This window comes from Ascaphus truei, chromosome 3 (assembly GCF_040206685.1).
Source record: "Ascaphus truei isolate aAscTru1 chromosome 3, aAscTru1.hap1, whole genome shotgun sequence".
In the NCBI taxonomy this organism is placed as follows: domain Eukaryota; kingdom Metazoa; phylum Chordata; class Amphibia; order Anura; family Ascaphidae; genus Ascaphus; species Ascaphus truei.
The window spans coordinates 163,476,321-163,503,183 of record NC_134485.1 but is presented as its reverse complement, the minus strand read 5'-3'; the positions used below and the strand labels follow the sequence as shown (position 1 = coordinate 163,503,183).

Genomic DNA, 26,863 nt, shown 5'->3' with positions numbered 1-26,863 from the left:
GAAACCAAAATGTTTTTTTGTTTTTTTTAGATTTTGTTTGTTTTTCTTTTTTGTAAATCTGTGAATCTGGTCAAGCCCCAAAATTAAAAAAAAAAAAAAAAGTCTCTCTTAAGAATTAACAGTCAAACATTAATATACTATGTACACCTTTGCCATTTACACATTAGCATCAGGCCGTTTATTACAAAACACTATACACTTTCCACTGCAGGCGGGTTATATATTGACAGCAATTTTCTGCAGATAAGACAGTGAATAGACTCTCCACTCCAAGTTGATTAGGAATAGTTTTTTTTTTTTTTTTAGTTTTAAATATTAGCCAGACACAAAGGAAGGTTGGACTGTAAGGCCTGGGTGCACAGTCTCTGAGGAGTTAAGTAAAATCATTATGTGTGTTTCACTAATCTTTTGTTTGAGACGGGGGAACTTCTTCACTGCCTTCAAAGTTTTCTTGTGCTCGTTGGCCTGTCCGCTGAGGATTGTTCATGTGATGTGCTGCTGGGCCAGTATATGGTTGTCCATGCACATGGTTATTCTGAAAGGCACAAAAAATAAAAAATAAAAATATTTGGCAATAAAAACAGATACATTTCTATTTCTCAGTCTAAACACAACCACAACACTTTAAACTTTCAAAAGACAGGACATTTTCCATCCGACAAGAAGTCATTCATTAAAATCCAGTAGTTTTTATTAGGCACTATTGTGAGTGAGACACACTGGGTGTGTGTGAGTGAGACACGTTGGGTGTGTGTGGGATACGCTGTGTGTGTGTGTGACACGCTGGGTGTGTGTGTGAGACACGCTGGGTGTACGTGTGTGTGAGACAAGCTGGGTGTGTGTGTGTGTGTGTGTGACACGCTGGGTGTGTGTGAATGTGTGTTACACGCTGGGTGTGTGTGAGTGTGTGTGACACGCTGGGTGTGTGTGAGACACGCTGGGTGTGTGTGTGAGTGTGTGACACGCTGGGTGTGTGTGAGACACGCTGGGTGCGTGTGAGTGAGACATGCTGGGTGTGTGAGTGAGACACGCTGGGTGTGTGTGTGAGACACGCTGGGTGTGTGTGTGTGAGACACGCTGGGTGTGTGTGTGTGAGACACGCTGGGTGTGTGTGTGTGGGACACGCTGGGTGTGTGTGTGCGAGACACGCTGGGTGTGTGTGTGCGAGACACACTGGGTGTGTGTGTGCGAGACACGCTGGGTGTGTGTGTGTGAGACACGCTGGGTGTGTGGGACACGCTGGGTGTGTGTGTGCGAGACACGCTGGGTGTGTGTGTGTGAGACACGCTTGGTGTGTGTGCGAGACACGCTGAGTGTGTGTGTGTGTGTGAGACACGCTGGGGTGTGTGTGGGAGACACGCTGGGTGTGTGTGTGTGTGGGAGACACGCTGGGGTGTGTGTGGGAGACACGCTGGGTGTGTGTGTGTGGGAGACACGCTGGGTGTGTGTGTGTGGGAGACACACTGGGTGTGCGTGTGTGTGACACGCTGGGTGTGTGTGTTTGTACTATGCTGGGTCTGTGTGTGTTTGTGCTATGCTGGGTCTGTGTGTGTTTGTGCTATGCTGGGTCTGTGTGTGTTTGTGCTATGCTGGGTCTGTGTGTGTTTGTGTGCTATGCTGGGTCTGTGTGTGTTTGTGTGCTATGCTGGGTCTGTGTGTGTTTGTGTGCTATGCTGGGTCTGTGTGTGGAGCGCCTGTCCCCTGGGAGCTCCACCAGGAGGGAAAGGAGAAAATCTGCAGAGCATTCCCCAACAAAATGGAGGTCTTGAGGGCTCTTAAGGTTGAACGGGCATGGGTGGGAGAGGAGCCTGGGAAGTGCTACTACCCCCTTGTGTCCGACGGCCCCACTGGTTCCCCTTGTCTCCAGTCCCACCTAGTCACCTACCCATACGCCCCACCTAGTCACCTACCCATTCCCCCCCCACCTAGTCACCTACCCCTCCCCCCCACCTAGTCACCTGTCGGTCACACACACTTGCTCGGTCACCCACACTCGATCTGGATATCTTTTTTACCCTATATATCTTAACTACCCTATACCTACACCGAAATAACCTATACTGCTTTCTTCCAGATCCGACTCTCTAGCATCACGCAGGAGACATCGGAATCCCCCCTGAGTGCTATACTGAGTGCTTGAGTGCTATATGTGGGACACATATACGGTTCCATATTTCTAGTCCCTAGCACCGTCAGTGGCTGTTATATTATAGTTAATTACACTGATTTAAGTACTATCCATTATATGCAGTCTGTAGGAAGCATTTCTCTTGCGTACACACACACACACACACACACACACACACACACACACACACACACACACACACACACACACACACACACACACACACACACACACACACACACACACACAAAACGGAAATAGCTGTGTTAGTCCAGTTGCAATAGTGCAGAATAAATGAGTACTTCAGTATTAGGTGATACCTTTTTTATTTGGAATAATAATTTATGTCATAGGACAAGCTTTGGAGAGTTCTCCTCTCTTCCTCAGGTCAGCAATACTGCTATACAAAGGTTTCAACGACTTAGATAGGGATTGGAAAAGAAAAAAAAGGAAGAATGAGGAACAGAGAGGCACTTGAAGGGTGTTAAAACAGAGATAAGCTAGGTGAGAATTAGGGAAGGGGGGGCTGTACATCCATAGCAGCACAGAGGGGAAAGAGGATGCTGGGGGGGGGGGGGGGAAGGTATAGGATGGCATAATGGCAGGGAGGGCCATTACAACAAATGATAGTGTGTGAGAAACCCCATGTCTGCAATAAATCCACTTGTTTTGTTGTCAAAGAGTCTTATCATTCTGAGCTCAAATGTTTTCCGTTCTTGGGTGCGTTTGAACATTCCATTGAGGATTTCGATTTTTAAATAATTTATGGAATGATTTGACTGTGAGAAATGTCTCACTTGTGAGCAGTATCTTCCTTCTTCGTGGTGTAGTATGGAGTGTCTGTGCATATTCATTCTTCCTTTAAGTTTTTGGCTGGTTTCCCCAATGTAGCATCCTTGGTCACATTTGTTACACTGAATCATATAAACCAAATTCCTGGATGTGCAGCAGTGTGATCCTTTAACATTGAGTGTTCCATGGTTGTGACTGGCTGTGGGATCTTGGCATATATGTTTGCAGAGTTTGCAACGTGTGTTGTTACACGATTTTGTGCCATTATCAGTGTCTTTAAGTTCGTTAGTGAAGTTTTCTGTTGAATAATTTCTGTTTGAGGTTTTGTGGTTGCCGGAACGCAAGAATTTGAGGTTTGGGAAAGATTTCTTTTAATGTCACATCCTCTTCCAGCATGGGTTGCAGATCTTTGATTATGTTTCGTATACCCTCTAGGGTAGGGTTGTATGTGGCCACTAGTGGTATGCGTGTGGTAGGTTCTCTGTCTGTATTGTAGTAGGTGTTCTCGTGGGGCTTTTAGTGCAGATGTAATAGTTTTTGGCAATGGTCTTTGGTTTGTATCCCTTTTGTCTGAACGATTCGGGCAGGGTTGTGAGATGCCCGTTTCTGTCTTCAGTGTCGGAGCATATGCGGTGGTATCATATAGCCTGGCTCTGTATGATACCTTGTTTAGTATGAGTGGGATGGAGTTGTGGAGGTAACTGCATCTGTCTGTTGGTTTCTTGTATGCAGATGTGTGCAGTTTGCCATCTTTCAGTGTTAGGCTTTGCCTATAGTGCCGCCGATGGCGACGCGATGGGTGACGTTACCCGTCGCCACCGGCGAAAGTTATGTTTCGCTGGTCGGCGGCATACCCACAATTTGATTTGTTAAAGCCGGCGGCGGGTTTTGGTGATGGCGCTCCGTCGCGTGCACTATAAGCGCACGCGGCGGCGGCAAAGCTTTTGTTTTCGGGCGAATTCGCATCGCCGTCACTATAAGCGCAGCCTTACTGTTGTGTCTAGCAAGTTTACTAGGTTTACAGAATAATCAATTTTGAGTGTAATTGATGGATGGAATGAGTTTAGGGACTCATGGAATTGTTTTAGGTTTCCTTCACCCTCTGTCCATATTATAAACAGGTCATCAATGTATCTGTAGTATTTGTAGGGTTTGTGGGGGCATGTAGTTAGGAATTTTTGTTCAAGATTTGCCATGAAAAGATTGGCATATTGCAGTGCCATCTTGGTACCCATTAGTTGTAGGTACATTTCTTTGTTGAAGCTGAAGTAGTTGTGCGTGAGGATGTAATCTATCAGTTTGGTAATTACATCAGTGCTGTATTTCTGATCCAGGGGAGATGTTGTAAGTAATTGCAAGCATGCCTCAATACCATCCTTGTAGGTGATGTTGCTGTAAAGGGATTCTACATCCATGATAACTAGCAGTGTGTTGGATAATAGTTGGTTGATGTTAAGGTTATAAAGGAAATCTGTGGTATCTTGTATGAAGCTGTTGGTGCTTCTGAATAAAGGTTTGAGGATATTCTCAACTAAGTCTGATTTTTTCAGTGAGTGTATCCATACCTGTTATAATAGGTCTGCCTGGGTTTCCTTTGACACCAAAACAAGTGGACTTAATGCAGACATGGGATTTCTCACACACTATCATAATATGTTGTAATGGTCCTCCCTGCCATTGTGCCATCCTATACCCCCCCCCCCCCCAGCATCCTCTTCCCACTCTGTGCTGCTGTGGATGTACAGCCCCCTCATCCCTAATTCTCACCTTCCTTATCTCTGTTTTAACACCCTTTCAGTGCCTCTCTGTTCTTCATTCTTCCTTTTTTTTTCATTTTCCAATCCCTGTCTAAGTTGTAGAAACCTTTGTATATCAGTATTGCTGACCTGAGGGAGAGGAAAATTCTCAAAAGCTTGTCCTATGACAAATTGTTAGTCCAAATAAAAAAAGGTATCACCTAATACTGAAGAACTCATTTATTCTGCACTATGTACAAGACACACACACACACACACACACACACACACACACACACACACACACACACACACACACACACACACACACACACACACACACACACCTTGTTTCTGACCCCCATTAGTAGTTATTGACCTTTTATCCCTGTTCCCATCAATTTAGGGAAAGCATTCCAGATGATATATGTAATTTTAGATGTATGATCTATACATGGGAACTCAGTTTGTAACAGATGTATAGAATTGACACAATGTTTTTTCCTTGCCTTTGGTATAAAAGATTGCTCTGTGTATCTATTAAATCAGTTGTGAGAACTCAGCATCCTTTGTGTTACTGCTTTCTCGCACTCCGGGCTCGTAACTATCATATCTGAGACCAGAAGCATATAGCAGGGCCGTGGAAAAGCTCCCCGGGTCGAGTAAAAAGGTTTCATGCCCTAGGTCCGACCAGGTAAATGGACCTATCAATCGCTGTTAACACAGCTTTAAAGCACAGCATGGGAATCAGATGCAAAGCCAGAGAAACCAATCACAGACATGTTTCAACCTTAATGGTTATCATCAGTGTGAAGTTGGTTGTACTGCTGGCTTTGCAATTTTCAAGGCTGTAGGGTTTACCATCACGTTAGTCTAGGTATGTAACACAGATACAATATAACTAGCAGTTGCACAATATAAGCTACTGACATGTTTGTAACATGCAGGGGGGGTGATGTGAGGGAGATGGGACATGCAGGGGGGAGGGTGATGTGAGGGAGATGGGACATGCAGGGGGGAGGGTGATGTGAGGGAGATGGGACATGCAGGGGGGAGGGTGATGTGAGGGAGATGGGACATGCAGGGGGGAGGGTGATGTGAGGGAGATGGGACATGCAGGGGGGTGATGTGAGGGAGATGGGACATGCAGGGGGGAGGGTGATGTGAGAGAGATGGGACATGCAGGGGGGGTGATGTGAGGGAGATGGGACATGCAGGGGGGAGGGTGATGTGAGAGAGATGGGACATGCAGGGGGGGGGGGGTGATGTGAGGGAGATGGGACATGCGGGGGGAGGGTGATGTGAGGGAGATGGGACATGCAGGGGGGAGGGTGATGTGAGGGAGATGGGACATGCAGGGGGGGTGATGTGAGAGAGATGGGACATGCAGGGGGGGTGATGTGAGGGAGATGGGACATGCAGGGGGGGGTGATGTGAGGGAGATGGGACATGCAGGGGGGGGGTGATGTGAGAGAGATGGGACATGCAGGGGGGAGGGTGATGTGAGGGAGATGGGACATGCAGGGGGGGGGTGATGTGAGGGAGATGGGACATGCAGGGGGGGTGTAATGTGAGGGACATGCGGGGGGGTGTAATGTGAGGGACATGCAGGGGGGAGGGTGATGTGAGGGAGATGGGACATGCAGGGGGGAGGGTGATGTGAGGGAGATGGGACATGCAGGGGGGAGGGTGATGTGAGGGAGATGGGACATGCAGGGCGGGTGATGTGAGGGAGATGGGACATGCAGGGGGGGGTGATGTGAGGGAGATGGGACATGCGGGGGGGGGGGGGGTGATGTGAGAGAGATGGGACATGCAGGGGGGAGGGTGATGTGAGGGAGATGGGACATGCAGGGGGGGGGGGTGATGTGAGGGAGATGGGACATGCGGGGGGGGTGTAATGTGAGGGACATGCAGGGGGGAGGGTGATGTGAGGGAGATGGGACATGCAGGGCGGGTGATGTGAGAGAGATGGGACATGCAGGGGGGGGGTGATGTGAGGGAGATGGGACATGCAGGGGGGGGTGATGTGAGGGAGATGGGACATGCAGGGGGGGGGTGATGTGAGGGAGATGGGACATGCAGGGGGGAGGGTGATGTGAGAGAGATGGGACATGCAGGGGGCGGGTGATGTGAGGGAGATGGGACATGCAGGGGGGGGTGATGTGAGGGAGATGGGACATGCAGGGGGGAGGGTGATGTGAGGGAGATGGGACATGCAGGGGGGGGGGGGTGATGTGAGGGAGATGGGACATGCAGGGGGGAGGGTGATGTGAGGGAGATGGGACATGCAGGGGGGGGTGATGTGAGGGAGATGGGACATGCAGGGGGGAGGGTGATGTGAGGGAGATGGGACATGCAGGGGGGGGGGGTGACGTGAGGGAGATGGGACATGCAGGGGGGGGGGTGATGTGAGGAAGATGGGACATGCAGGGGGGAGGGTGATGTGAGGGAGATGGGACATGCAGGGGGGAGGGTGATGTGAGGGAGATGGGACATGCAGGGGGGAGGGTGATGTGAGGGAGATGGGACATGCAGGGGGGAGGGTGATGTGAGGGAGATGGGACATGCAGGGGGGTGATGTGAGGGAGATGGGACATGCAGGGGGGAGGGTGATGTGAGGGAGATGGGACATGCAGGGGGGAGGGTGATGTGAGGGAGATGGGACATGCAGGGGGGAGGGTGATGTGAGGGAGATGGGACATGCAGGGGGGAGGGTGATGTGAGGGAGATGGGACATGCAGGGGGGGGGTGATGTGAGGGAGATGGGACATGCAGGGGGGGGTGATGTGAGAGAGATGGGACATGCAGGGGGGGGGGGGTGAAGTGAGGGAGATGGGACATGCAGGACGGGTGATGTGAGGGAGATGGGACATGCAGGGGGGGTGATGTGAGGGACATGCAGGGGGGGTGTAATGTGAGGGACATGCGGGGGGTGTAATGTGAGGGACATGCAGGGGGGGGTGATGTGAGGGACATGCAGGGGGGGTGTTGTGAGGGAAATGCAGGGGGGGGGGTGATGTGAGGGACATGCAGGGGGGGTGATGTGAGGGATATGCAGGCGGGGGGGTGATATGAGGGGTGCTAAGGGAGAGATGATGATGATTTTACCCGTGCGGCCCGATTTAAATAAATAAAATAAAAATATGTATTAGGGGGGTCTTTTAAAAATTTATTGGGTGTCTTTTTAAAAAATGTATTGGCAGGGGCGGGGTATTTTTATTATGTATTGCGGGGTGGGGTTACATGTATTTAGAGGGGTGGGGTTTTTTGGTATGTATTTTGTGGGCGGGATTGAGTGATAGTGGAGTAATTGACGGAAGGTGGGAGCAATTAAGAGGAGAGAGGGGGGGAGTGAGGAAAAAAGGCAGTAAGAGAGATGCAGGGGAGATAAATACATGCAAGGTGGGAGGAGAGTGGGTGAGACAGAGGAGAGAAATACATGGGTAGAGGGTGGGAAATAGAGGGGGCTCGTGAGGTGTGAAATGAACCTAAGGCCGCGCTTATAGTGCCGGCGACGCTGACGTCAGGCTGCGGTCACTGGAAAAATGAAATTGAAGTGACTTCCAGCGATTGCGACCAAGCCGTTGCGTCGTCTTGTCGCTCCAACTATAAGCGCACGCGACGGCGTCAATACATTTGTTTTGAGGCGACGTTGCCAGCACTATAAACGCAGCCTAATATGTGTCAGCCAGATAGGGGTTCCCCGAGATTTTTCGAAATACTTCAAGGGTTCCTCCAAACAAAAAAGGTTGGGAATCACTGCTGTAGACAATGTACATGCAAATAAAACACAACAGACGATAGAAGGGAAAGGAACATTTTCCTAACTAAACTATAAATTACAATGTAAACACATTTGAAAATGGCATGCTTTTAAAGACCTCAAAAATAAGTAATTGTTTAACCTCTCTCTCGCCCCCCCACACATGACATACTGTGTTAGGATGGAAACACTAGGGAAAATGTTAATCTTACATGCACAGGATATGATACATTAATAGCACTATCAAAGCATTTGACACATACTTTTCTCTAGTGATAGAAATTACAGAGTTTGTTGGAAATTATGGTCCAAACAGTTTGTAGGGTCTACATCACTTACCAACTGCTCTACTGAGAACATTAGCAAGCAAAGCAAGATGTCAGGAGACATTCTGAACTCAGCAGAGGATATAATCAGAAGATAAAATACTCCATCAATAAATCCATAAATACAAATAATAACAATAACAAATAATAAAATAAAAATTCAAAAAAGGGACAAGATTGGACTGTTAACTTTGGAATCTTCAAAATGATTCCCTGCCAACTTTAATTATTAAAATAATGATAATGTTTAAATGGTTTGCATCTCGATATATTTGGGATTGAGCATTTAGGACAAGCTTCACAAGAGTGTTGTATTACGCAGATTCCAAGAACAATAAAAAGTGCATATTATACCTGCTGAAACTGGGAACCAGGTGAATGGGGATACAATGGGGCATCTTCTGGTGGGGAGGACTCATGTTCCTCAGGGGCTTCTTGGTCATCTGGCTCCTATAAAGTTGGCAAAAGTCGAATTCGGTCATTCTTTCTATATACACGTACCCGATTCAGCTTCAGCTTCAGCTTCATTTTAACAGCTTTGCTACTATTATTAAATGCATCATTCCAGTATAGGACACAAAATAATGAAACTTTAATACCAACAGCACTTCCTATATAACCTTATTCTCAAAATGGACTAAATATTGACTCTTACTTGGATAAATGAGGCATAGTTATTTGCCTACTCAGTGGTTAAAGTACCAGAAACTGAGTAGATATAATGTGCTCTATAGCAGTGGTGCAGTGTCTTTATAAACAAGGAAGCAAAGCCATTAAGGTATTTTTTAAAGGTTTATGCTAGATTTGTAATCTAGAAACAGAAAAGGGTAAATCACTCTTTTTTTCTTAAAGTAGAAATGCATGTATATAAGTGTGGATACATTCTGTCTCGCCCTTCTTTGGCCACTATGCTCCACTCTAAGTTTTGAACAACCTTCTGCATTGTGCGATTGCATATACGCTCTTGGGAAAATGTAATGTAAACAATAGTATGCTGATTAATAGGAGTCATCAATTTAAGTTGTTACGTATACCAACAACTACTGTGATAAGAGACGGAAAAATAGGGTTTAATATTTTAGTCTGAATATCTTAATACTTTAGATAAATGGGCAACTATACTTGTGACCAACTTCTTTTTTCAGACTAATTATGTGAAATGCATATAGTACAACTGATGTTTTAAAGATGTAGTTCTGCAGTCCATCAATCCTTAGAAATACATTAAGATGCTTGTGAAGCATGTCACTAGAAGCTGAAAACAGATCCCTTTTCTACCCTACCGTGCCACAAAATAGGTGCAAGCTTAAAACCACAAATGTCATTAGTACATAATTAGTACAATTAGTAGACATATATATGCAATTACTTAAACACAACTTTTCTTTTGTACCGTATGAACAATGTTTCACGTAATGGTAAACATTTATTGACCTGTACACAGTGCAACCCATATTTAAAATATACATTTTCATAAATTGAACATCACTATACATTTTTAACATCAGAAAAATTCTACCTACAAAATGGAATTATGGAAACAAATTGTTGTTCTATGCCCCCTTTATCCGTTGGTTGTTGCTGTGCTGATAAAAGCATATTACAAATGTAACTGTGTAGCTGAAATGTGAAGTCCCATAGTCAGCCAGTTAAATTTTTAAGGGCCTCTGCGTGAGAGTGTTTGTCAATTAAATGTTTTCTTTACATCCTGTCCTTATCAGAAAAACATTAAAGATAAGGCGATGTGGGGAGAGGAGACTCTGGCTGTGCAAGCTCTTTGCTGCACACACAGGGACATCCCATACAGGGAGCAGCTAGAGCAAATCACCCCCCCCCCCCCTCCCGCAAGTCTACCTTGGAATTAAAAAAAGAAAAAATACTTATAGGTGTGAGATTTGGGTACCAAAGAAAATTATCAATTACACAGCAGGGACTCCTTAAACATGTCCCTGGCGTTAGTTCACCTTTGATGCTAGGAGGGATTGCCCCTTGAAAGTGCTGCTGGCCTTTTTTACTTTTCTAAACCGCCGGTTCTCTAGAGATGATCCACAGTCTCCCCCTGTTCCCGAGCTAAGAAGGGTTGTCACACAAAATGGCCTGGTCAAGGCTCAGTACAGCGGCCAACAGAAAGCTGCATTTTCATTGGGAGATGTGTGACCCTGGCGGCCATGTTTGTAGCGTTTTTTTTTTAATGATATCATAAACATATTTAATTTATTTTAACAGGAAACAGCAGGCCTTGGAGGACAAGCATGCAAGAATCAGCACACGTGGATCCCCCGATATATTTTTTTTTATTTTTTTGCACTTTCTAAATCCAGACTGAGCTGTACAAGGCACAGTGGGACAAAAAAAACACATTGAAGCAGCTTTGGAAAGGGTGAGTGCAAAAAATGGACACACACACCCGCCTAGTGAATCTTAGGCCTCGTTGAGGGTGCAGGCTTCGGAGGGAGGGTGTGCTTACGTGTGTGCGGTCGTCCGAAACAATGTATGTAAAGTGAATTGCGGTTGTCAGGGTAGCAGCTGCCCTGTCTCGGAAGTACGGAGTCGGCGCTGGCTACAGTTTCAATAAACAACCCAAGTTGTTTTTTGAAGCTGCAGCAGCGTCACTGGTACTTTGGCAGCCAATGAAATCATTCTTGAGAATGATTTCAAGACAGCAACACCGATCCTTAAGCTGCTGTCTGTCGCCCCGCCTCCTCAACTCTTGAAAATGTCTGCTGGGGATGATGTGCACACATCGCCCAGCAGACTGACGCTCGCACACGCGAACGCCCGCCCTCAGACTGCTGTCTCTGGCACCCTGAACGAGGCCTTAAGAGAAGTGGCATAATGCATGTAAAATCCATGCTTCTCATTATACTGAGAGGCAACAGTATGATCATGTGCATGCTCTGCCCCAGAAAGTCAGTACTAAGTAATAGGTTTCCAAATCAATTAACATACATTCTGCAAAAGTGCTTGATATGGGGATACAGATGTGACTCATTTTCTTTTTACCCTTCATCCAATTAAACTAAAACCATTTACCTCCTCTGGGCAGAGCTCACAAGCCTTTGCAAGAGTCATCCTGGCACTGTGTGACCTCTCTAAAAAGTAGCCATTTGATGTTTCGTTGCTTTGTACTGGTGGAGACCAATTATTGTAGGTGTACTGAGGATTGCCAGTATACGGCCTGCGTTCCAGTTCATCTCCTAACCATTCCACTGCCCAGGTCCATTTCCTTTTCAAATCGCCATTGCTCTGTAGAAACAAAGAATGATCCCATTAATGATTATCTTTAAAACATGGCACCATAATTGGTAAATGAAAAAAAAAGTGAGGACGAGTTACAAGTTTACCAATGGTCGCATAGAAGCCTTCAAATGCAAAGAGAAAAAGCATGAAAATGCCATACATTTTTCAAATGCCAACTGTGGCTCAGAAGTATAGAAAAATACAATACGATCATTACCTGCAATATTTGGTAAGCAACAGAACAGTTGCTAAAAAGAGCCACCATGCACTTTATACATTGATAAGCTCTTTTCTGATAGTGGTTCTTGGAACGCTGGATGGTATCAAATAAACCATCTCTGTCATCTGGTATTCCTTTAAGTGCATTATGAATCCTACAAAAAAAAAAACCCCATAAGGTATTACTGAAAATGGTAATAACTCTGTACATATTACAATCAATCATTAGAATATAGAAAGCCAGATACAGAGTGCAAGTCCCCCATATGTGCTAAAATATTTTAACTTAATATAAATGTATTTTAACTAGTAGCACTTTTAAAACCATGTAGGTATAATAATAGGTATATGTAGTGAACAAATACACCAACACCACTTCATACATGATGCTGTTGGTTTATAATGATGTATAATTTAGGGGAAAACACACTAATACAGACTTTAAACAATGGGGCTACCACTGTTGATACTAGTATGAAATCATACTGGTAATTCTTCATTTCTGTACCAACATGTTTTTCTACAGTGTGACACTAAATCTAAGCTCAACTCACATTTCCATACATGTCGCATAATACAGCTAAAACAAATATTACATGAGGAAAACCTAAATGTAGGAAACAATGTCCCCCTAAAGCTTAAGATACTATTTTGTTTGTGTGGGATATTAACATTAATTGAAACCTATGACATACGAAGGACAAAGGGGACCACATTCTCTATATATGGATTTATCTTTACTTTGCACTGCTGGAAAACTGGCAACAAATTGGAGGCCTCTGTATATGTACTGTACACAGTGATTAAGTTAATTTAAGACAACTAGTGTGTCCATCTTTCATGGTATGACCACTTCATGTGGATGCTCTTAATGCACCATTCTGTACTTTGTTGCAGAGCATAAGTAGATCTGTTTTGTGGCTGAACCCTACTAATAACCCACACTGTGTATCCCGGGAAGTCCAGGGTGGGGAACCAAGCCCAATACTAACCTATGGGTTTGCCAGGAGTCCTCAATCAACAAGATCTGCAGCAAGAGATCCAAGTAGGGCCTAAGCTCATAGGTGTACGAATATGCAACCTAAAGCAAAGAAAGTAGTAAGGGTCCGATTAGGTTTTGTGTTTTGTTGTTTTTTTATAAACTCAACTTGACTTGGTTCCTTGAATTTGTGTATTCACGAATTGCAAACACACACTGGGGCTTACTAAAACTAAGTTAATAGAGAGTAAATGGCTGCATGCAATCCATTAATGCAACAATAAAATTATCTAAGGCTTACTAAGACCAGTTCTATAAAACTGAATTTTTTTTGATTATGCCAATTTGTGAGCAACACCACTCAAAATCAACTTTGTGATAAACATGTCACGTGAAAAAGTGGCAAATTACAAGTACTTCCCTCTAATTAAGAAAAAAAGAAAACCTTTAAAACTGTAAAATTCTTTATATGGCAGCAATTTTAATGATAGCCGCTGTATCAGGTAATTTTCTCTCGCAGAGATCCCCCAGCCCGTCTCAGCATCACTCAAGTGACTTTGCCAAGTTGGACTATTCCTTCATCCCAAACAGCATGACCTTTTAGAGGAACCAAGTGTAGAAGAGTTTATTGGTATTTTATTTTAGGGGCGAGGGAACAATAACACGTTGGTACAATGTGATTCAAAATGTAGAAGATAAGTAAAAATTAAAGTACACTGTAATTTGTCACCTGCCACAGCAGTTCGCTCAGAACTGTAGAAGAAAACTGTGGGTTCTCCCAGCAACAAAATCGAAGTAGTTTGATGGTCTCTTCCGAATTGCTGCAGTCCTCAATTATTTTCTTCACATAACTGGTTTTCACAAACAACAATTCTGCCACATTCTGTTGGAGTGGCATTATAGTTTGGGATAAGTTAGGATCGCCATAGGGGTTTGAAAGTGGTGGGTTACCTGAAATGGAGCATATTGGCGAAGATTAAAACTAAAACTTTGTGTGCAGGCACATCTATGTTTTCTGATTAGTTTGGATTATTTTGTAACATCAGACCACTACCATGAAGTGAGTGAAAACGCAAGTGAAAGAATTACACCAATTTAAAAAAACAAATCCTTACAGATTAAAAAAAAAAAAAAAAAAAAAAAGAGGGTGTGTGTGCGCAAGCACACGCATTCTGAGTGAAATGTCTTTGCGTTTTGTCACTGAAATTGTATTTTGATTGTTATGATTTTGATTGAATAAAAGACTGAGTACAAATGTATTTTAGTTTTTTCATCAGAAATTTCAATAGTATTAGTTGGAATACAAAAATCAGGGGTGAGCAAACTTTTTATGCCGAGCCCCCCTTTCCATCCATGAAATTTCTCGGGCCCCCCCACCTGATGTAATCAAAATCACATGATGTCAGCGCACGTGAGCTGGTTCAGCCAATGAGGGCGAACCAGCTTTGTAACGCCCCCCCCGCCAGGCGTCCACAAAAAAAGTATTTATAACAAATGACATCACTTAAAAATAAATATTATGATATTTGTCTAATAGCGTCCCCATTTCTGCTGTATTATTCTCTCCTCCTGCCACATTAGGACCTCTCTCCCCTCTTCCACAGTCTCACACTCCTCTCCCAGTATTTCTCACTCCCCCTCCAGTGTCTCTCTATTCCTCCCCTCAGTGTCTCCCCCCACGCTCTCTTTCCCTCCCCCCAGTGTGTCCCTCTCTCCCTCCCCTCATTGTCTCTCCCTCCCCCCAGTGTCTCTCTCACACTCTCCCTCCAGCCATTGTGTCTCTCTCCCTCCTTCCAGTGTCTCTCTCCTTCCCTCCAGTGTCTCTCTCATCCCCATGTCTCTTTCACCCCCTCCCCATGTCCCACTCTCACACTCTTCCCCTCCTTCCCATGTCCCCCTCACACTCTCCCCCCTCCCCATGTCCCCCTCACACTCTCCCCCCTCCCCATGTCCCCCTCACACTCTCCCCCTCCCCATGTCCCCCTCACACTCTCCCCCTCCCCATGTCCCCCTCACACTCTCCCCCCTCCCCATGTCCCCCTCACACTCTCTCCCTCCCCCTCACTCTCCCCCCTCCCCATGTCCCCCTCACACTCTCCCCGCTCCCCATGTCCCCCTCACACTCTCCCCGCTCCCCATGTCCCACTCTCACACTCTTCCCCCCCCTCCCCATGTCCCACTCTCACACTCTTCCCCTCCTCCCCATGTCCCCCTCACACTCTCCCCCCTCCCCATGTCCCCCTCACACTCTCCCCCCTCCCCATGTCCCCCTCAAACTCTCCCCCCTCCCCATGTCCCCCTCACTCTCCCCCCTCCCCATGTCCCCCTCACTCTCCCCCTCCCCATAACCCCCTCACTCTCCCCCCTCCCCATGTCCCCCTCACTCTCCCCCCTCTCCATGTCCCCCTCACTCTCCCCCTCCCCATGTCCCCCTCACACTCTCCCCGCTCCCCATGTCCCACTCTCACACTCTTCCCCCCCTCCCCATGTCCCACTCTCACCCCCCTCCCCATGTCCAACTCACTCTCCCCATGTCCAACTCACTCTCCACTCCCCCCTCCCCATGTCCAACTCACTCTCCCCCTCCCCATGTCCCACTCACTCTCCCCCTCCCCATGTCCCACTCACTCTCCCCCTCCCCATGTCCCACTCACTCTCCCCCTCCCCATGTCCCACTCACTCTCCCCCTCCTCACGTCCCAGTCTGACCCCCCTCCTCACGTCCCAGTCTGACCCCCCCTCCCCAAGTCCCAGTCTGACCCCCCTCCTCACGTCCCAGTCTCACACTCCCTCCCCACGTCCCAGTCTCACACTCCCTCCCCACGTCCCAGTCTCACACTCCCTCCCCACGTCCCAGTCTCACACTCCCTCCCCACGTCCCAGTCTCACACCCCCTCCCCACGTCCCAGTCTCACACTCCCTCCCCACGTCCCAGTCTCACACTCCCTCCCCACGTCCAGTCTCACACTCCCTCCCCACGTCCAGTCTCACACTCCCTCCCCACGTCCAGTCTCACACTCCCTCCCCACGTCCAGTCTCACACTCCCTCCCCACGTCCAGTCTCACACTCCCTCCCCACGTCCAGTCTCACACTCCCTCCCCACGTCCAGTCTCACACTCCCTCCCCACGTCCAGTCTCACACTCCCTCCCCACGTCCAGTCTCACACTCCCTCCCCACGTCCAGTCTCACACTCCCTCCCCACGTCCAGTCTCACACTCCCTCCCCACGTCCCAGTCTCACACTCACCCCCCCTCCCCATGCTGATGCAAGGAGATGCTGCTGTGTAGCACAGCGCCACCTAATGGCCAAAAGAGAAATTGCAGCTACGGCTTTTTTCTCTGCTCCTGGCAAAATCGCCACCTCTGCCTGCGCCCCCCCTAAACAATCTTGCGCCCCCCAGTTTGCGCACCGCTGGGATACATGATATAATTGACTTATAACTAAAGATGCATATATTTTGGATTGTAAAGTATCTAAATGCCGTTACTCTCAAAAGTCTTTCATTCAATCAAAATCATATTTTTGCTATTTGCACTTTATATTTGTACCTCACTGGGAATTCCTCTAATAAACACTGCTCCTCTTGGTTGTTTTTATATGTGTACACACACACACACCACAGCCGCTAGCGCATGCGCAGAAGTTTGTGTGTCCCCGCTCTGCGCGGGTGGAGTGGCTGCATCTGCGCATGCACCAGTAGCGCTGGCCACCTTTGCGCATGCGTGGGCACTTCTACGCATGCGTGCGCTGACGGCTGTGTCTGTGCGGGCAGCACCAGCAAATGACGTCACTTCCGTTACACATTGTCGTTCCCAATGAAGGACATTTTCTCCTATGAGAATTTACTAGGTGCTAGCAAAGAAGTTTCACTTCAAAAGTTCCATACACAGAAATTGCAAACTTGCCAAAACGCAGAAGAACAAACCTATAATGAACATATCCTTCCTGCTTGTGGTCTTGTGAATGTTTATTCCACTTATAAGTCAGTCACTCATGTTTGTTAGCATGTTAAGTATACTGCAAAGGTTTATCTAAGCTTAGGAGGGAGCAAGCATGCTAGACGTCATGTGGTTGAATATTAGAAGTATTGTTAAACAAGGACTGTGGTGTTGGGAAGAGCGCTGTAGTTTTGTTACACGTTTTCCTTTAAAAAAATAAAAATAAAAGTTAAAAAAAACCGCACTTAAAAAAATAATACATTTAGCAAACTTGTAATGAGTGGACGGTCATCGTTATGCTTTACTTATTATGTTTGTACAACTAAAAGCGCCTGCACATTATCCATATCTATAGATAGAAGTGTGCTGCTTTAGTTGCCATTTACAGGAAAGCATTAGGGAGTTTCCACATTTAAAGAACTGTGTTATGTACAGAAAAATAAATAGAGCTTTATAGCTGAAGTTAATTTGAGTTCTTTGCTTAAAATGTATTAACTGGCTACTTAATATAAAGCACTGTTCAGTGCAAACACTGCAAGTGTGCGGCATTTAGGAGGTAACATTCTGCTGTATGTTACAGTGGGTGTGTTTACATACACTTCAACCATAAGTATTCATGAAGAAGAATTACAGAATAAAGCATAAATGTGCAAAAAAAAGTAGGATTCAATAAATTAAACTCCTGCCACCATAAAATGCTTAATAAGTAAATAAACATAAAAAGAACATACTGTAAAACAGACAACATCTTAACCAATAGGGATTGGGAAAAAAAAATTCTGTAAAAATAATGAAATTAAATGGCGTAATATTTTGCAATAATGCCTCTCCTCACAGCACCATCACTACCAATGTATGACTATAACAAAGCTATACACATATATTATACATAAACACACATTTATGCCAACCAGAAACATTTGATTTTAAGAGAAATATATAATGAACTTTACCATTTATAGAAGACTGCATACGCGATGATACATCGCAACAACGGATTAGCTGTGACACTACAGTGTACAATTTGCCCAACTCCGCATACTGGTATTTGATTGGAGGACCGGGGCCTTCATCCATTGCTACTAGCATAAAAGTTGCAGGCACATTGAGTTTTAAGAGCTGTGTCTTTTCTTGCATACCTGGAAATAAGATCAGCAATTAGATTTCCATAAAAACAAACCTGACAAACTACTGTATAGCATCATTTGTGATTTATGCTTCATCTTCTTATCACAAATCTAAAATAACTGGTGTTTAGAGAGAGTATCAAAAACGCTGCGGTGGAGCAGTGCAATTGTGATCTCATCAAAATTATAGTAGATGGGACTGTGAAACTTGTATGGTTGGAATTGCACCCGATTATGCAATTGCAGGAATCCTTAACACTAATCCTTTCATGCATCCCTAAAAGTTGTTGTCCACAGTTCCTATAGCTATAATCCTAAAGACACTAGTATATTTTTTGTACATTATTTGTATCTGTATTTCTCAGTTGAGCTTCATGGCCTACATATGAAGAACTAGAAAACATCTTTTAAATTATTAAACAAATGTAAAAAGGAAAATAAAAAAAACCATGATTACACAGCTGTATTTTTATATTACAGCAATTCCTGCATGTGTGAACACCTTCATAATCTTATACTGCACTCACTTAGTGTAAAAAAGTATATTTTAGAAAATTGCATGAATATGTAGGACAACCATTTCCTGCGGTTATATCCTAAAATATGTAATTTATGAAAAAACGCACCTTTCCTAGCAGTGTACAGTACTTTCAAAATAGAGATATTTCATATTTATTTTTAAAAAGCCTATTCCCTTGCTTTCCTTGACTGCTATCGCAGACCATTTATCACACAATAGTAATAATCCCACAGCATGTTTTCATCTATTTTGGGATAGCTATTTGAATGTCATTATTGCCAACAATATGAATTACATTTTTATTGAGCTTGGTTACGTGATTGTCAGGATTACTGATAATTACTGATAAAAAAATAATAATAAAGAAAAAAAAAAAAAAAAATATATATATATATATATATATATATTTTATACATAGACACATCCTAATTAAATCTTGATATATATATATATATATATATATATATATATATATATGCAAATATAGCTGTATGCAGGTCTGCAACCCCTGCCTAAGACATGCAGATGAGCATACAGCTATATTTGCATATTTGCTTTCCTGTGGAGGGTTTTTGTCACTTTTTTTACTCACCATAACTTAACTCAGTATTATGGTTTTTATATATATATATATATATATATATATATATATATATATATATATACATATATATATATATATATATATATATATACATATATATATATATATATATATATATATATATATATATATATATATACATATATATATATATATATATATATACACATACACATACACATACACATATATATATATATATATATATATATATATATAACTTGTGAGCACATTCACATTCACATGTCTCAGACAGGTCTGCAACCCTGCTTTTCACCATTATCTCCTAGCACACAGCACTTGCTAAACAAGGGATTCTGGGAAATGACATGCAAATGAGCACCCAGTACAACCAACCTCACACTGATGAGACCCACAAGATCGAAACAGTCTGTCTTTGAGTGGGTTTATTGGCTTTCCATCTCATCCCAGGCTATGTTTAAAAGCTGTGTTTAAAGCAGCATGCATTGACTTAAGGGTTTAACCATGTAATATGGTCTTGAGACAAAAGGTGGCACTGTGTGCTCATTTGCATGTCATTTCCCAGAATCCCTTTTCACCCACCATAACTATATATATATATATATATATATATATATATATATATATATACATATACATATACATATATACATGTAGAGGTATCAGTACCGTGTTAGCCGAGCTTCAATAATCTAAAAAATAAATAGATGATACCGTTCTGTAGCTAACGAAATGCTTTTATTTGTGCGAGCTTTCGAGATACACTGATCTCTAACATCGCCGGAAGAAGAGATCAGTGTATCTCGAAAGCTCGCACAAATAAAAGCATTTCGTTAGCTACAGAACGGTATCATCTATTTATTTTTTTGATTATATATATATATATATATATATATCGCACTTAGTATTTTATAGTTTATATATATCTATACATATATCTATATATATATATATATACATGTAGAGGTATCAGTACCGTGTTAGCCTAGCTTCAATAATCAAAAAATAAATAGATGATACCGTTCTGTGGCTAACGAAATGCTTTTATTTGTGCGAGCTTTCGAGATACACTGATCTCTTCTTCCGGCGATGTTACAATCGCTGGAAGAAGAGATCAGTGTATCTCGAAAGCTTGCACAAATAAAAGCATTTCGTTAGCCACAGAACGGTATCATCTATTTATTTTTTGATTATATATATATATAGATATATATAAACTATAAAATACTAAGAGCGCAAATTGATATAATTTAAACCAAAAAAATAGTAACAGTTGCTGCCTGAAGTTAAGCTACACACAATAGCATATATATATAGGGGGAAAGGGGAAACAACGGCGCAAAAAAAAAAACTACACAATAAAAATTGAGCATAAAGGACTGAGGGTATAAATTAGATTGCTGGTTGTTCTGAAATGAAATGAAGAAAAAACAAAATATAGTGAAGTACGTTTAGTAAAAGAATATGCGCCAAAGTAGATCGCTACTTACAAAGTAGCAGATGTAAATAAGCATATAGGATATTATAATCCTCTCCGTCCTGCTGCCTGGGGTTATGATGTCTCTGTCCTCCACGTGGAACGCCGGAATCCACCGTGCTGGTTCTCCTCTGGCTGCAGCTCTTCTCCTTGACTTCCTGGTGTGCCTCTGCAGCGATCTACTTTTGCGCATATTCTTTTACTAAACGTACTTCACTATATTTTGTTTTTTCTTCATTTCATTTCAGAACAACCAGCAATCTAATTTATACCCTCAGTCCTTTATGCTCAATTTTTATTGTGTAGTTTTTTTTTTTGCGCCGTTGTTTCCCCTTTCCCCCTATATATATGCTATTGTGTGTAGCTTAACTTCAGGCAGCAACTGTTACTATTTTTTTGGTTTAAATTATATCAATTTGCGCACTTAGTATTTTATAGTTTCTATATACACACACTAGGTTGCAGCATTTTGTTCTTTTAACACCAGAATGGATACTTATCAATCAAATGTATTTAATATTAGAGCTATGAGAGGAATAGATATGTCTAATATCTTTGATGATGATATAGTCATAGAAGATACTGCAATAGAAGCTGACAACCTCTCAGACTGTTTTCACAAATTAGAAAGACTCCTTATAAAGGAACTAAAAGACCTTTGGGAAGTAGAAACCTTAGAAAGATATATACTGGTTAAAAGAATACCAAGAGGTTTACGGTTATTTAAACCATCAATTATAGATCCTATGGATGAAACCTTTCTTAAAACTTGGAATGGTCAATTGGATTTATGCTCATTTGAGCTGATGAAATTGATGATTCAGTTTAGAAGGAAATCATGGGAATTTATAGATTCTGAAATTAAAAAATTAGAAACCCAATTACAACCACACTATGATAAGGAAGAGTACAAAAAATTTGAGCCCATTCTAAAAAAAAGAATTAAAGATGCAGAAAAAGAGATCAAACTCACTAAGCAAACATTTTTTCGTAGAGATAGGGAAGATTACGAGAACAACTGTTATCGTAATTGGAAGAATATGAAAATAACTAATCAAGGGCCACCTAGAACTGATAATCATCAAAGAAAGGAACCCACAAATCACCATGAAAATAATAGGTTTAACAAAAATAATTTTAATCCTAACCCTAAAAATGGAAGGAAATTCTCATATAAGAGTAAATCTAGAGAAAGACCTCAAAAAACTCCAGAAAAAAATGCAGATTATGGAGGAAATGGCAAAACAGAAAAACGTTATGATACAAGAGACAAAAAAGACAAAAAAGAGGAAAGATTACCTGATTTAGAAAATTTATCACAAATTGAAATTGTTAATAGATTTGCACCTATTGAATGTTCAACACCTTTATTAGAGAAAGTTCAGAAAGTAAATTGGGACAAAGAAAGAGATACACAAAAATCACAAATAGCGAGAAAGAGAGAAAAAAATCTGTGTGTGCTGTGCATAGTAAGTGAAACTTCTTTGACTTTTGTCACTGGAAATTGACTTATAACGCGCATGCTCGGCACACATGTGTCAGTCAGTGTATGTGTCAGTCAGTGAGTATGTATGTGTGTCAGTCAGAGTGTATGTATGTGTGTTTGTTTGTGTGTGTGTGTCAGTCAGTGCATGTATCTGTGCCGGTCAGTGTGTGTATGTGTGTCGGTCAGTGTGTGCATGTGTGTCAGTCAGTGTGTGCATGTGTGTCAGTGTGTGCATGTGTGTCAGTCAGTGTGTGTGTGAGTGTGTCAGTCAATGTGTGTGTGTGTGTGTGTGTGTGTCAGTCAATGTGTGTGTGTGTCAGTCAGTGTGTGTGTGTGTGTCAGTGTATGGCTCTCTCTCTGTGTTGTGTGAATGTCTCTCTGTGTCGGTCTGTGGGTGTATGTGTGTCAGTCAGTGTGCGTGCGTATGTGTGTCAGTCAGTGTGCGTGCGTATGTGTGTCAGTCAGTGTGCGTGCGTATCAGTCAGTGTGTGTGTGTATGTGTGTCAGTCAGTGTGTGTGTGTGTCAGTCAGTGTGTGTGTGTGTGTCAGTCAGTGTGTGTGTCAGTCAGTGTGTGTGTGTGTGTGTGTCAGTCAGTGTGTGTATGTGTATGTGTGTGTGTCAGTGTATCTGTGTCTCTCTTTCTGTGTCCTGCCCCCTCTCTCCTGACTCCCCCCACCCCAGGCGTAGCTGCGGACCCGCGGCGGCTCTGTCTGAGTCTCTCCTCCCCCCCCCTCAAAGGCAGGCGTAGCTGCGGACCTGCGGCGGCTCTGTCTGAGTCTCTCCTCCCCCCCCCCCCCCTCAAAGGCAGGCGTAGCTGCGGACCCGCGGCGGCTGTCTGAGTCAACCTGAGGGACCCGGCGGTCAAATCTGCACATGCGCCATAACCTCCCATGTCTGTGTGGACGTGTGGGGGGAATGGCGGCTCTCCTCCTCCGGCCCCCTGCGGCGCTCAGTCAGCGGGACACAGGGAAGGGGAAGCGGAGTTAGGGAGGAGAGAGGCTGAGCAGCGGCTCCTCTCACAGCCGGAGGACTTGCGGGGCTTCCGCCATCTAACTACACCCACACCCGCAGCACCGGAAGCTCTGCGCCAGCCATCTTTGTACACCCATGGCAGCGGACGTGTGGGGTTAACGGCGGCCGCTAGGAGCAGCGCCCGCGGCTATTGCCGCCGCCACCGCCATATGTCACAGCAGGTGCGTGGGGGGAACGGTGGCCGTTAGGAGCGGCGCCGGCGGCGTCACAGCAGGCATGTGGGGGGGAGGGATGGGGGAGCCGTGACGTCACTTCCGTTTCACATTTGTCCCCCATCTCTCCCGTTTTACCCCATCAGAATAGGTGCCATTAAAGAAGTTTCACTTCAAAAATCACCAAACGAGGAAAGAGAGGAGGGTGCCAGACCAAAACAACCAAAGATTCAAATGAAATAGTTAATCAACAAGGGATCTTTAATTTAAGTAAAAAAATCTTAACATCAGCACAGATTCAAGTACTGAATAGAGGTCTATCCTTTTCTCCCTCAAACACCATGAACACATTTAATATATATATAGATGTGGGAAAATGTGTACGTAATCTATCTCTTAAAAAATATTTCATAAAACAGAAATTACATACTACATCTAATATAAATAATGTGCCATGAACTATCTCTAGTGAAACTCGTTTTACTCCCTTTAAAACGAAATCACATTTTTATCCCAGTTACCTCAAGGGAGGTTGTCTAGATATGTTTGAAAAACTGGTTCAGGACGATCTAGAAAAGCTATCTAAACAAAATAAATACATTAAGAGAAACCTTAATCAAGAAGAATATATGGCGATAAAAGAATTAAGAGAGGATTCTAATATTGTAATCAAAGCAGCCGACAAAGGCGGTGGATTAGTAATCTTAGATAAAGCAAATTATATAAAAGAATCCTTAAGATTATTAGATGCCACAAATACTTACTTAAGACTCTGTAAAAATCCAACAGAGGATTTTCTGTATGAGTTGGAGAATCTGCTAGTTTTGGGACTTAAAAAGAATTTCATTTCAAAAGAAGAATTTGAATTTATTCTGATAAAAAAAAAACATATTATCTATTTTTTATTATTTACCCAAACTCCATAAAGATCCGTTAAATCCCCAAGGCCGCCCTATTATTTCTGGTGTACAATCTATGACTTCAAACTTGTCAGCATATTTGGACTTTTTTCTACAAAAAGAAGTCAAGAAACTCAAATCACATTTAAAAGACACTACTCACATTTTAAATATGTTAAATGAGATTGTATGGCTGGAGCAATATTATTTAGTCACGTGTGATGTCACTTCACTGTACACAGTTATTGATCATAAACAAGGGTGTTTAGCCATTAAATTATCTTTGGAACAAGAGGGTTTATACACTAAAGCACATATTGATTTTTTAGTATCTTTAATTCAATTCACTTTAACTCACAATTATTTTTGGTTTAATGAGGAATTATTTTTACAAATTAAGGGCACCGCCATGGGTACTAAATTTGCACCGAGCTATGCGAACCTGTTTATGGGGATGTGGGAAAACCAATTTATATGGTCACCACACAAGTTTGGTGCAAATTTAGTACTATGCACACATTTTGTGGATGATGTATTTTTTATCTGGAAAGGTGATAAAGACATATTATGATTTCTAGAATATATTAATCACAACACTTTTAATTTACACTTCACTTCCAAATTCAGCACTAGTGAAATTGAGTTTCTTGACTTACTTATTTATATTGAAAATGGTAACATCTCTACTAAAACCTATCACAAACCAGTGAGCTGCCTTAATTATATTGAGGCAGATAGTAATCATTTAAATGTATGGCTTGAAAATATTCCTCAAGGAGAGTTGCGTAGAATCAAACGCAATTGTACCAATAATAGCGTATATGAAGCACAAGCCAAAATTATGCTTGAGAAATTTGAAACCAAAAAGTATAAAAAAAACTATTTTGGATAAACATACACTAAAATGAGTACAGTTGACAGAAAGGAATTATTAAAATATAATAAAGTCCAAAATGCTGACGAAGTTAAGAAGTTTATAGACACACCATTTATCACACAATACAATCCACTAGCTCCACTAATCAAAAGAGTAATTAAAAAACACTGGCCATTAGTTCTAAAGGATCCCATTTTACAATCACATTTACCATTGGTCCCTAAAATATTATTTACAAAAGCAGATACACTAAAAAAAATCTATATCTCCAAGCTGCTTAAAAGCTTCAAATGAAAATAAAATTACAGTTACTGGAAACTTTTTGGAACCCAAGGGTTTCTTTAAATGTTTAAAATGTAAAATGTGCAAACTTGATTTACATAATGCCAAAAAAACTAGCGACTTTTCTTCAACTCATACAGGAAAAATAAATGAAATTAAACATTTCATAAATTGTGATTCATCAAATATTGTATACTTAATTCAATGCCCATGTAAAAAACAATATATAGGGCGAACAACCAGGAAACTAAAGTTACGCTTTGCAGAACACATTACCAACATACAAAAAGTTTTTTTGCAACATACTTTATCTAGGCACTTCTGTGAGGAGCACAATGGCAATCCAGCAGGTATTAAATGTTTTGGCATAGATAAACTAGCCAAAAACTGGAGGGGAGGAGACAGCGTTAATGCCATCTCCAAACTTGAAACCAAGTGGATCCATACAATCAAACTTTGGTTCCACTTGGTTTAAATACAGACATAGACTTAGGAGCTTTTCTATGCTACATGTCTGTAATTAATAAAATCATTCAATGAAATAAATCTGTAACCAGCTAACTTTAACCTGCAAACATGCCATTTGTGCTAATAATGATCTTTTTCAATGTATTAAATATATATATATTCTTTAAATATGTATATCTATTAACAAAATTTATCATACTAAGAAATACATTTCCTCAAATCATATAGATTAATATAATTAAAGGTACTTTATACCATTCATACTTATAAGGAGACAACATGTCTTATGTTTATTACACCAAGCTGTCATTAAGTAATTGCCATTCTCTAGACAATTAGTATCTCTTGAAATTATTTTGGAACTTCACTTCCATGTAATATAGGTTCATTTAAAAAAATATATATTTGTACAACAGTGGGTTTCACTATTTGTATATAGATATTAGAACTAATTGTGTCCACCTGATATATATCAGAAAATTGGTTGTCTAATTAACCTATAAGAGATCAGCATATGCTATTTAAGCTACAGCCAGTTAGACACATTCATTCCCCAGATGAAGTCCTAGTTCCAGGACGAAACGCATAGGGAGGAGGCTCTAAGATAAACTTTCAGCTCCCCTATTGATTATCTACTTGTTAGCAGAATCCCTTGATCATTCCTGGACTGTATACCCGAATTTCGGCCGAAATCTCGGCTGAGTGACGTCAGCGGGCCAGTCTCGCGAGATCAGAGGCACACCAGGAAGTCAAGGAGAAGAGCTGCAGCCAGAGGAGAACCGGCACGGTGGATTCCGGCGTTCCACGTGGAGGACAGAGACATCATAACTC

General features: G+C 42.6%; 1 protein-coding gene across 5 annotated transcripts in view; it reads right to left on the bottom strand.

The window, feature by feature from the left end:
* Positions 1-233: 233 nt before the first annotated feature.
* Positions 234-26,863, bottom strand: part of USP9X (ubiquitin specific peptidase 9 X-linked) — a 187,437-nt gene continuing 160,807 nt past the window's right edge. For 4 of the 5 annotated variants that reach the window (XM_075589698.1, XM_075589696.1, XM_075589697.1 and 1 more), the window contains 7 exons: positions 18,079-18,264; positions 13,902-14,137; positions 13,200-13,288; positions 12,206-12,362; positions 11,782-11,994; positions 9,103-9,198; positions 234-535 (listed from right to left, as the gene is read on the bottom strand). In XM_075589698.1, the coding sequence (XP_075445813.1) occupies positions 401-535; positions 9,103-9,198; positions 11,782-11,994; positions 12,206-12,362; positions 13,200-13,288; positions 13,902-14,137; positions 18,079-18,264 (1,112 nt within the window). In that variant the 3' untranslated portion in view covers positions 234-400. The remainder of the gene's footprint in view (positions 536-9,102; positions 9,199-11,781; positions 11,995-12,205; positions 12,363-13,199; positions 13,289-13,901; positions 14,138-18,078; positions 18,265-26,863) is intronic. The other variant, XM_075589700.1, reaches the window with a different exon arrangement.